Source organism: Nicotiana sylvestris, chromosome 9 (assembly GCF_000393655.2).
Source record: "Nicotiana sylvestris chromosome 9, ASM39365v2, whole genome shotgun sequence".
NCBI classification, from domain to species: domain Eukaryota; kingdom Viridiplantae; phylum Streptophyta; class Magnoliopsida; order Solanales; family Solanaceae; genus Nicotiana; species Nicotiana sylvestris.
Window position 1 is genome coordinate 16,081,651 of NC_091065.1, and position 11,830 is coordinate 16,093,480.

The 11,830-nt window shown below is 40.5% G+C and overlaps 3 protein-coding genes across 3 annotated transcripts; all 3 read left to right on the top strand.

The window, feature by feature from the left end:
- The first annotated feature begins 1,292 nt into the window (after positions 1-1,292).
- On the top strand, positions 1,293-1,754 carry LOC138877262 (uncharacterized). The gene has a single exon (XM_070156856.1). The coding sequence runs from the start codon at positions 1,293-1,295 to the stop codon at positions 1,752-1,754; it is 462 nt and encodes a 153-aa protein (XP_070012957.1).
- Positions 1,755-2,987: 1,233 nt separating this feature from the next.
- LOC138877263 (uncharacterized) lies at positions 2,988-4,780 on the top strand. The gene is made up of 2 exons (XM_070156857.1): positions 2,988-3,351; positions 3,618-4,780. Exons 1-2 carry the CDS (start codon positions 2,988-2,990, stop codon positions 4,778-4,780), a joined length of 1,527 nt encoding a protein of 508 aa, XP_070012958.1.
- A 206-nt stretch (positions 4,781-4,986) lies between these two features.
- LOC138877264 (uncharacterized) lies at positions 4,987-5,940 on the top strand. Its single transcript, XM_070156858.1, has 2 exons — positions 4,987-5,301; positions 5,557-5,940. Exons 1-2 carry the CDS (start codon positions 4,987-4,989, stop codon positions 5,938-5,940), a joined length of 699 nt encoding a protein of 232 aa, XP_070012959.1.
- The last annotated feature ends 5,890 nt before the right edge of the window (positions 5,941-11,830 follow it).

Sequence of the window (11,830 nt, forward strand, 5' to 3'; positions counted from 1 at the left end):
CTCGAGGCAGAATGTTCAACGTTCACCGCGGTCGAGCCGCAGTCTTGCCGCGACCGCGGTAAACTATTCACTTGCCAGAAATTTTGGGATCAAAGTGTAATTCAGGGAAAACTTGTTCCAAACCCTTATAAACTTTAGAAGCTCGCCCAAAACAGGTTTAAGCTTGTTTTTAGACTACTTTGGAGGCAAGAACAAGTGTGTGAAGAGTAACAAAACATTAGAGTTCTTCTATCTTCTCTTTATTATTGCAATTACCCATTATGAATAATTTCGTAGTTTTATATTGTTTTGTCATGAGTAGCTAATTTCCTAGTCTAGGGTTTTGATGGAACCGACAGAAGGATGAACTTCTTGTTATGTTAATATAGTTTGCCCAGTTTAATCTCTATTTGTTCAACTATGTGAATGTTGTAGTTAATTGACAGGATCCTCAATTAGTTGTGCCTATATAGTGTGCATAACTCGGGAGAGAGTGCATATTTAGGTAATTGTTGAACAACACCACTCCCAAAGTATATGAGGGATCAATAACCGAGGGTTTAAAGGCGGGATTAGGGATAACGAAGCCTTGGGTGCAATCTAAAGTGAGCTGTAATAAGTAAAGTTAGCTAGCGTAACTCGAGAGAGTGCGTCTAGTAAATTGTCGTGATTACTCAGGAGAGATTTATGGTAATTAGAGTGCTCATGATTGATGGAGATTATTGGGTGAATCTATGTGAAACATAACCGGAAGGGATCCCATCAATAGGGGAAATCATAACCTTAGAATCTTCTCTTAATTGTTTACAACTTAATAATAGTTAGTTTCCAGTTGCTTATTTACTTACATTCGTAGTTAGTAGAAATACTCTCAATTGTTATTTACAACATTTGGGAAGTTGATTCCGTAGAATTTAGTAAGTCTAACGAGAGTAATTGATAGGTTAATTCCTTGTGGGTTCGACTCTGGGCTAAATACTCAGATTATATTTACAACTTCTGCGTGTCCTTTTTATAAGGCATAGTTGGGCGTGATCAAATTTTGGCGCCATTGCCGGGGAGTTAACGGTGTTATCAATTACAATTGAAAGAAGTACAAAAATTCTTAGTGTAGTCGGTTTTCTCTATACCCAATCTTTACATTGAAATTTTAACGTTTGTTGACTTAGTTGTACATGTGCATGCCTAGAAACTCATCGAGAACTGGCGAAGTATTTGAAGCATTTTCAGATCCCGAGAAAGTTTTCAAGGCCTTGAATCGGGCCAACCAGAAAAACAGACAACAACAAATAACTGAACAATTCGAACCAGACATGGGGGATCACGTAGTGGACCCAGCTGTGCCGGTAGAGCCAGTGGAACCTCTTGTTCCAGAGGATGCACTTTATGATTGGGCACAGCCCACAACTGAAAATCTGGCCACAGGGATTTTAGTCCCGCAGATACAGGCTGAATCATTCCAAATCACGAACAACATGCTGCACTTGTTGCAAAACAAGGGACTATTTTCGGGGTCACAAGTCGAAGATCCTCAACAGCACTTGAAGAATTTCCTGTCAATCTGCAAAACCCAAAGGCAACCCAACGTAACTCCGGAAGCAATCAAGTTGTTATTGTTTCCGTTCTCAGTCACAGGAGCTGCCCAGACCTGGCTAGACTCACTGCCCATTAATTCCATAACAACTTGGGAGGAGTTAGTCAAGCAATTCGTGAACAAGTTCCACCCACTCATCAAGACTGCTCCACAAATTGATGAAATTTTGAGTTTCAAATAGAGACCAATGGAGACACTGCATGAAACATGGGAACGATTCAAAGGGATGCTGGTTATTTGTCCGCACCATGTTATTTCGGATCTGATGTTGGGGCAGCGGTTTTACATGGGATTGTCAGATAGCATGAAGGGTAATGTTGATACTTCAGATGGTGGAGAATTTTTGAGAAAAACATGGAGAGAAGGCCAAAGTCTAGTTGACAAGATGGCACAGAATTTGGGATGGACAACCAGGAATGCACCTATCACTCTAGTGGTTCACTTAGTGCCCTTAGATCCATTCAACTCTATGGCTGAAAATATGGCCACCTTATTGACACAGAAGAGTATACTCACCAAAAAGGTGGAAGAGTCAGGGCAGAAGTAACAGGTAAACATCGTAGATACTACTAATGGGGGCTTGTGCACATCTTGCATTAGTCAGCCAATTGGTAACCAGTGGAATGCAGAACATGATCATCATCACTACCCTGAAGACATGAATTTATGACTAATTATGGAGGCCAGAGACAGGGTGGTCAGAATTGGGGCCAGCAAAATCAGTCGTATAGGCCAGTCCAGCCACAGTTCAACAATGGGAACATGGGAGGTATGAGACCTCCTAACAATATGGCACCTTATCCAAGGCCACAGGGATATAATAATCAAAATCAGCAGCATGGGTATCATCTTCCTCAGCAACAACATGGTGGACGACAGGAAGATGGGTTTGCTAGACTTGAGGCAATGATGCAGCAGGTTATTGGGTCTAATGCAAAAATTAGTGAAAGAGTAGATGCACATGATTCAGCTATCAAGAATATTGAAGTGCAGATGGGCCAGATTTCAATGTCTCTAAACAATCGTCCTTATGGGACATTACCTGCAGACACTCAGATAAATCCAAAAGATCAAGGCTCGAAGCAACTGATGGCAGTGAGTCTACGGAATGACAAAGATTTAGACGTAGAGCAAGAGAGATCTCGAGAAAGCAGACAGGCTGAGACACTCATACCAGTGCCCATTGAGCTAGATGAGTCAACGAAACTGACAGAGGTGACAGTCCAGCCTGCCCAGGAAGAACATAACAGTCATAGTGAGACTGAGAAAAAGCTGAGACAACCTAGGAACAAGTAGTTGAGGTGGCAGCTGAGAAAGAGCAATCCCAAATCATTAGGAAGAAGATACCTCCCGCACCATTCCCTCAGAGGCTGGCCAAGTACCAAAAGAGGAACAATACAAGAAATTCTTGGTGATGCTGAAACAAATTCAGGTAAATATTCCATTGATAGATGCGTTGAAAGGGATGCCTAGGTATGCAAAAATGATGAAGGACTTGATGTCCCAAAAATTCGATTTCCAAGACTTGGCCACAGTGACTCCTACTCAGACTTGCAGTGTGGTGGTGACTAGACCAATTGCTGGGAAGCTGTATGATCCGGGGAGTTTCACAATTCCATGCACCATTGGTAATTTTGCTTTTGCTAAAGCACTTTGTGATCTAGGGGCCATCATAAATCTTATGCCCCTGGCGATTTATAAGAGGCTGGGGATTGGAAGAGCTCGGCCCACTTCTATGTTGTTGCAGCTGGCTGACAAGACTGTAAAAAGACCCTCTGGTATCCTGGATGATGTGTTGATTCAGGTAGGGAAATTTGTGTTCCCTGCAGATTTTGTGATCTTAGATTGCAAGGTGGATGAAGAAATTCCCATAATTTTGGGAAGTCCGTTCTTGGCCACAGGGAGAGCTCTCATTGATTGTGAGACTGGGGATCTCAATATGAGATTGAACGATGAAGAGATAACATTTAATATGCAAAATCTATGAGGCGACCAATTGAATTCGCCAATTGCTCTCTCATTGATGTCGTGGATGTAATTGTAGAAACTAATGATGAGATGCTGACTATTGAAGACCCTCTTGCTGCATGTCTGATGAATTTAGATGAGGTGAATGGAGAAGAATTGGTAGAATGGGTATTGGCGTTAGAGAGCAGAGGGTTCTGGGATAGAACTCTTGAATTTGATCCATTGCACTTAGAAAATAGAGAAACTCCTCCAACCAAGCAGTTCATCGAAGAACCACCAAAGATGGAATTGAAGCCAATGCCTGCCCATCTCAGGTATGAGTTCCTTGGAACTGACTCCACATTACCTGTTATTATCTCATCTAGTTTGTTAGATGTGCAGGCACAACAACTTTTGCAGGTACTCGAGGAGTGTAAGATTGCCATTGGATGGACCATGGCAGACATTAAGGGGATCAGTCCCGCCTACTGTATGCATAAAATTCTGCTGGAAGAGGGACACAAACCTTCCAGGGAACACCAAAGAAGACTGGACCCAAACATGAAGGAAGTGGTGAAGAAAGAAGTGATAAAGTGGTTAGATGCGGGAATCATTTTCCCAATCTCTGACAGCAGCTGGGTTAGCCCAGTGCAATGTGTGCCTAAGAAGGGTGGCATGACGGTGATCAAAAACGATAAAAATGAACTGATTTCAACAAGAACCGTCACGGGATGGAGAATTTGCATGGACTACAGAAAGTTAAATCTGGCCACCCCAAAAGACCACTTCCCACTTCCCTTCATTGATCATATGTTAGACAGATTGGCAGGGAGGTCACACTTATGTTTTCTGGATGGGTACTCAGGGTACAATCAAATCTCCATTGCACCAGAGGACAGAGAGAAGACCTCCTTCACTTTCCTATATGGCATTTATGCCTTTCGGAGGATTCCCTTTGGGCTATGCAATGCACCCGCCACATTCCAAAGGTTCATGATGGCCATATTCACTGACATGGTAGAGGACATAATAGTGGTATTCATGGATGATTTCTCAGTGGTGGGGAACTCATTTGATGAGTGCCTTATAAATCTGACTCGTGTGCTGAAATGGTGTATTGAGACTAACCTGGTTCTTAATTGGGAGAAGTGTCATTTCATGGTACAAGAGGGCATAGTCTTGGGGCACCGGGTGTCAAGTAAAGGAATTGAGGTGGATCGCGCTAAAGTTGACGTGATAGCAAAGCTACCACCTCCATAATTGCCAACCCTCTCTGTAAGTTGTTAGAAAAAGATCACCCTTTCTTGTTTTCTAATGATTGCAGGGTAGCATTCGAGGAGTTGAAAAAGAGGCTAGTCACGACACCCATCATTGTTTCCCCCTACTAGGAGAAACTATTCGAAATCATCTGTGATGCTAGTGACTACGCAGTGGGGGCAGTGTTGGGATAGCGGAAAGACAAGCTAATGCATCCAATCTACTATACCAGTAGAACGTTGAGTGGAGCCCAGTTGAACTACACTGTGACTGAGAAGGAGATGTTGGTTGTGGTGTTTGCTTTTGACAAATTCAGATCGTACCTGATCGGCTCAAAGGTAATTGTATATATTGATCATGCAGCTCTCAGGTATTTGATTGAGAAGAAAGAGTCTAAGTCGCGCCTGATTCATTGGGTGTTGCTAATGCAAGAATTCGTCCTCGAAATTCGTGACCGTAAGGGCACAGAAAACCAAGTCGATGACCATCTATCACGACTTGAGGGAACGGAAAACTCAGTTGAGGTTTAGGACATTCTGGAAACCTTTTCAGACGAGTAGTTGCTCGCTACTAGTCTTGAGGAAGTGCCATGGTATGCAGGCTTTGCAAATTACCTGGCCAGCGGTATAGTTCCCTATGACCTTTCCTTTGTACAAAAGAAAAAGTTTTATCATGACTGCCACATGTATTATTGGGATAAACCTTACCTGTTTCGAATATGTATTGATAATATGATCCGGATATGCGTTCCCAAGATAGAACAATCTTCTGTTTTGCAGGCATGTCATGCATCGGCATATGGAGGGCATTTTGGAGGAGTCAGGACAGCTGCAAAAGTGCTAGAGTTTGGTTTCTTTTGGCCAATAGTGTCTAAAGATGCGCACCAATGGGTGAAGGGTTGCAATGAATGTCAGCGAACTGGGAACATTTCTCGTCGCCATGAAATGCCCATGAACCCGATTCAAGAGGTGGAAGTGTTTGATGTCTGGGGGATTGACTTCATGGGACCCTTCGTCAGCTCCTTTGGCAATAAGTACATACTTGTTGTTGTGGATTACGTGTCCAAATGGGTAGAAGCTACAGCGTTTCCCACTAATGATACAAGAGTGGTGGTGGGATTTTTGAAGAATAATATTTCACCCGTTTTGGGACTCCAAGAGTGATTATCAGTGACGGAGGCACCCACTTCTGTAATCGAGCCTTTGAGAAGTTTCTTGTAAAGTATGATGTACACCACAAGGTGGCTACCCCTTATCACCCGCAAACCAGCGGACATGTGGAGGTGTCTAATAGAGAGATAAAGAGTGTATTGACCAAGACTGTAAACGCCACAAGAACTGATTGGGCAAAAAAGCTAGATGATGCACTCTGGGCTTATAGAACTGCTTTTAAATGCACTTGTCTGCATCGTGTCACGACGTTAAATCAGGCGCTGCGTGGGAGGCAACCCACGAATGCTGTTGTTAGTGTTTTCTTATGTAACTTCCTATAATTAAAAAAAACTGGGCAGCACCGCGACCGCAGCAGAACCGCGGTCTAGAGGCGAGTATTCTGCCTCGCGTAGACCAACCCACCGCGACCACGGTGGGACCACAGTAGAACCGTGGTGAGACGTAAGTTTTCTGCCTTGAACATTTATTCCACCGCGGTCACGGTAGGACTGCGGTCGACCACGGTGGATACTAGGTACAATGAATCCATCTAAAAAGAGATGCAACACCGGGTCCTCCGCTAGTGGACCGAGAAGCTCCTCGAGGGCCAGGGGTCAAGCTAGTGCACCACAGTTTGACAACACCAGGTTTGTATCCAAACCGGAGGAGGACAGGTACAATGCAAAGGCAGCTAAGAAATTGCTACATGAGGTACATATTGATCGAGAAGCCTTAGAGGTGGAATGCCCGAATATTTTCAATGAGTTGAGGAGGTGTCAGCTGAACATCCTCTTCGAGGTACCGGAGGAAGACAATGTTCAGATGGTAAGGGAGTTCTATGCTAACTGCCCGGAACATGATTATGGGGTTGTTATTGTGCGCAATACCTGGGTAAATGCATCCATCGAGGCCATCCGCAGGGTGTACCAGCTGCCGGTGCTCAGGGGGTAAGCTGATGCCTATCGTACCTTTAGCCGATCAAGTGCCTTATGGGCAACTCTTCTTTAAACTATATGTGTGCCAAACAGAGATTACATATGGATAAAGCACAGGATTACACTTAAATCCTAGTCACTCAATTGGGAGGCTAAGTGTTTCCTGTCACACCTCCTTTTTCACCTACACCCCGGGGAAGGTATAATAAAGGGAGTTTTTTTCCAATTTAAGTGGCAATCGAAACGGGATTATTTTAATTAAAATTCAGAGTCGCCACTTGGGATAATTAATGGTGTCCCAAGTCACTGGTTCAAATCCCGAATCGAGGAAAAGATTGACTCTGTATTACAGTTTGCGAACACAGAAATCCGGGTAAGGAATTCTGTTAACCTGGGAGAAGGTGTTAGGCATTCCCGAGTTCCGTGATTCTAGCACGGTCGCTCAACTGTTATAATTGGCCTATTATCTGATTTTAGTACATGTTTAAACCTATGTGCAAATTTTAACTTAAACCGCTTTTCTTTATTTAATTTTTTAAGAAAAATTCAACGTCATCTAAAACACGTCTTGAACCCCGTCACATAAATGCACCCGCGGTCCGTGATGTATTTTATCCAACATTGTTGAGATTTAGATTTGGATCACATAAATGAGCACCCGAGTTTAGGAAGATAAATTATTAAAATAACGCGCCTAAAGCAACTACGCACTTTCAAATTTGTGAAGGCCATGGAAAATTCAACTAATGGCACGCCTCGATTTCTAAAGGATTAAAATTAGTTATATGCGGGCTATGGATTATGAACAAAATATATTGTAGAAAACCATCTTCAATAGGAGAACTATTGTGGATACATCTGCGGTACATTACTGCTAAAGTAAACATTTGCTCCAATATGTGCAGAAAACAAGCATATCAAAATTGTTTGACATAGGTTCAGGTGAAACCAAAATAGAAGAGATCAAAAGATATTAAATTCTTTATTGACAAAATATCGTGAGAATATTCATAGGATTTAATAATATGAAACATGGTCATTTCACAAGTAGATATACGATACAGCACATCATTCAGGCATCTTAAAAGTTAACCGCTAATATAATAAATAAAGGCACTAATTTGACAACTACATACAATACATCGTTAAAACACATCTAAAGGACACAATGATATAAATAGCAATACTTTTCAACTTTAGCTAACAATTTCCATAGCTTTTGTTGTTTACTTTCTAAATAATGAGTTTTAAATTCAAAAGGAAATCATGTACTTCTTCAGCAACCTTCAAATAAATCAAAAGGCCTTCAACTTAAACTCAAGTTTCCAACTAACCAAAGATAATAAAATATTTTACGTCAAACAAATACAGGGACGCAAAATCGACAATAACCAAACTAGCTGAGAAAATCAACACTGATACAGTAGTATTATCAAAGTGCTAGAAAATAGGAGCTGACCTTATCTTCCAAATTCAAACAAAACAACAGCGGCAAAGTCAAACAGGAACCGCAAGCAAAATCGAAACCTCAAACCGGAAACCTCAGAACTACGTTCTTCGACGACCTCGAAACTCGCCGGAACAGTTTTAGAAGTGGACTATTTGGGGCGTTTTATGGGGTGTTTTTCAGGTGGAGAAGATGAGCTCTCATGGCTTTTTCATGGTGGATGTTAAGCTCTACATGTAGAATTTTTAGGAGGAAGAAGACCCTCTTTTCGTTGGCTGTCCGTGTATATCCAGTGTATATCGAGAGTATCTCTAGTGTATATATAATATATACTGACCGTATATCGAGTGTATACCCCCTGTCTTTGTTAAGAAAAAGCCATTTTATTTTCCTCTATATCTTTTTAACTTCTCCCCCTTCTTTCTCCATCTAAATAGGCATCAAATTAGTGCATCTTCCATTACAAATTATACTTTTAACTTCTTTAATTATCCACTAGTTAGTGTTATTATTTAATTTTCATTAGTGTTAGTTTTACCCTACCAATATAGAAGCTTCCTAATTTGGAAGTGGACTATTTGGGGCGTCTTATGGGGTGTTTTTCAGGTGGAGAGGATGAGCTCTCATGGATCTTTCATGGTGGATGTTAAGCTCTAGATGTAGAAATTTTAGGAGGAAGAAGACCCTCTTTTCGTTGGTTGTCCGTGTATATCCAGTGTATATCGAGAGTATCTCTAGTGTATATATAATGTATATTGACTGTATATCGAGTGTATACCGCCTGTCTACATTAAGAAGAAGCCATCTTTTTTTCCTCTCTATCTTTTTAACTTCTCCTCCCCTCTTTCTCCAGCTCTCTAATCTCTAAATAGGCATCAAATTAGTGCATCTTCCATTACAACTTATACTTTTAACTTCTTTAATTATCCACTAGTTTGTGTTATTATTTAATTTTCATTAGTGTTAGTTTTACCCTACCAATATAGAAGCTTCCTAATTAGTTAATTAAGACTCTTTTTTCATTTTTTTTAAATAAAACCTAAATTAATTTCTATCCCCAAATTATCTTAGACAATTAAATTAATTAACCCTAATAATTATTACAACTAATTAAAACCAAATTAAAAGAAAATTGCCAAAATTTGAAAATTAAAGAGTAAAATGTAACATGACTACTTTTTATGATATTTTTCTATTTTTTCGACAACAACTTACTTAATTAATCTAAAAATGTAAAATAAAATCCAAAATGCAGATGCAATATATATGTTTTTTTGTATTTTTTCATAATCTGAAATACTACATAATGCATTTTAAAATAAGATAGAAATATTGCACAATACCAAAGCTAATCCTAATTAATTAAACTAAATATAAACTATTTTTGTGTTTTGAAATTATATAAAGATAAAAATAAGGTACTATTTTATTAAAATTGTTTTTTTATGAAAAGTATACAAACTAAAATACTTGTTTGTAATATTTATTTTTCTTGTAAGAAAATAAAATAAAAGAGTTAAAATGAATTGAAATAGCTATATTAGGCCTAAATTAAATATTTACGTGCTAAAAATATAAAAATTTTGGGGAAGGTCAAAAATCACATGTCTACAGCTGCCCATCTTTGACTGGAAACGTGAAGAGTTTTCAGACAAAGAATGTCTAGACATGTTTTTTGACCCGACCCTTATTTAAAGCGACCAAAACTTAAGAGAAAAGGGAAATGTGACCGAGCCCTAGTATTTGGGCTGTCTACATATCCTTGGCTATAAAGGAATCAGGTCACATGTAGTTCAGAAGTGAGTGAGATGATCGAGTATGCCGAGGTGGAGAGCCAGTCGAGGTGCCGTTCCGTCGAGGTTCTAATCCGCGGTCCTGTTATTACATCAAAATGAAAAAAAAACTAACTAAGTCTATCAACTATGAGTTACAAGATTTCTATCTACATCTTCAAACTCGATCTTGCAACTCTTGTTGCCATGTTGACTTGTATTCTCCCGGTGAAATCCATTGTTGCCGCTTTGCACCGACTTCTTGAAATGATCTCCCTCTTGCTATGCTAGTACCTGATTACTGATCCTTTAAATGTCTCCATCTTGATCATTTTCGTCTTCCTCTGCTCTCTAGGCGAGCTCCTGACTTCTTGATCTTGAATGTATTTCTCTTGATTTTTGTTGTATTCCTCCGCTCTCCCGGCGGGTTACTCACTACTTGACTTAAAAAGGTATTCCTCTGTTCTCCAGGCGGGCTCCTGAATTCTCTATTTTTCAGGCGGGCTCCTCACTTCAAAACGTGAAATGTATTCCTCTGTTATCCAGGCAGGCTCCTGACTTCGACATTTGAAATGTATTCCTCTATTCTCTAGGCGGGCTCCTGACTTCGACATTTGAAATGTATTTCTCTGTTCTCCAGGCGGGCTCCTGACGTCAACGCTTGAATTGTACTCATCTGTTCTCCAGGCGGGCTCTTGACTTCAAAACTTGAAATGTATTCCTCTGTTCTCCAGGCAGGCTCCTAACTTCAGCAAAATAGATACAACAAAGAAAATATCTTGCCTCCGTTTGGTGGCTGAGCATCATACTACCAGATATTGATAAGAATTTGAAAATTAAAACTTGAATTGTAATACCTCTATATTCAGGCGGGCTCCTGACTCCAATTTAAAATTTAACAACCTCAATTCTACAGGCGGGCTCCTGACTTCTTCGACTTAAAATTATAACAACCTCCGTTCTACAGGCGGGATCCTAACTTTATCAACTTAAAATTTAACAACCTCCATTCTACAGGCGGGCTCCTGACTTCATCAACTTAAAATTTAACAACCTCCATTCTACAGGCGGGATCCTGACTTCATCAACTTAAAATTTAACAACCTCCATTCTACAGGCGGGATCCTGACTTCTTCGACTTAAAATTATAACAACCTCCGTTCTACAGGCGGGCTCTTGACTTCATCAACTTAAAATTTAACAACCTTCATTCTACATGCGGGCTCCTGACTTCATCAACTTAAAATTTAACAACCTCCGTTCTACAGGCGGGCTCCTGACTTCTTCAACTTAAAACATAAACAACCTCCGTTCTACAGGCGGGCTCCTGACTCCAACTTAAAATTTAACAACCTCCATTCTCTAGGTGGGCTCCTGACTTCTTCGACTTAAAATTATAACAACCTCCGTTCTACAGGCGGGATCCTGACTTCATCAACTTAAAATTTAACAACCTCCATTCTACAGGCACGCTCCTGACTTCATCAACTTAAAATTTAACAACCTCCATTCTACAGGCAGGCTCCTGACTTCATCAACTTAAAATTTAACAACCTCCATTCTATAGGCGGGCTCCTGACTTCTTCAACTTAAAACATAAACAACCTCCGTTCTACAGGCGGGCTCCTGACTCCAACTTAAAATTTAACAACCTCCATTCTACAGGCACGCTCCTGACTTCATCAACTTAAAATTTAACAACCTCCATTCTACAGGCAGGCTCCTGACTTCATCAGCAATTACTTCCC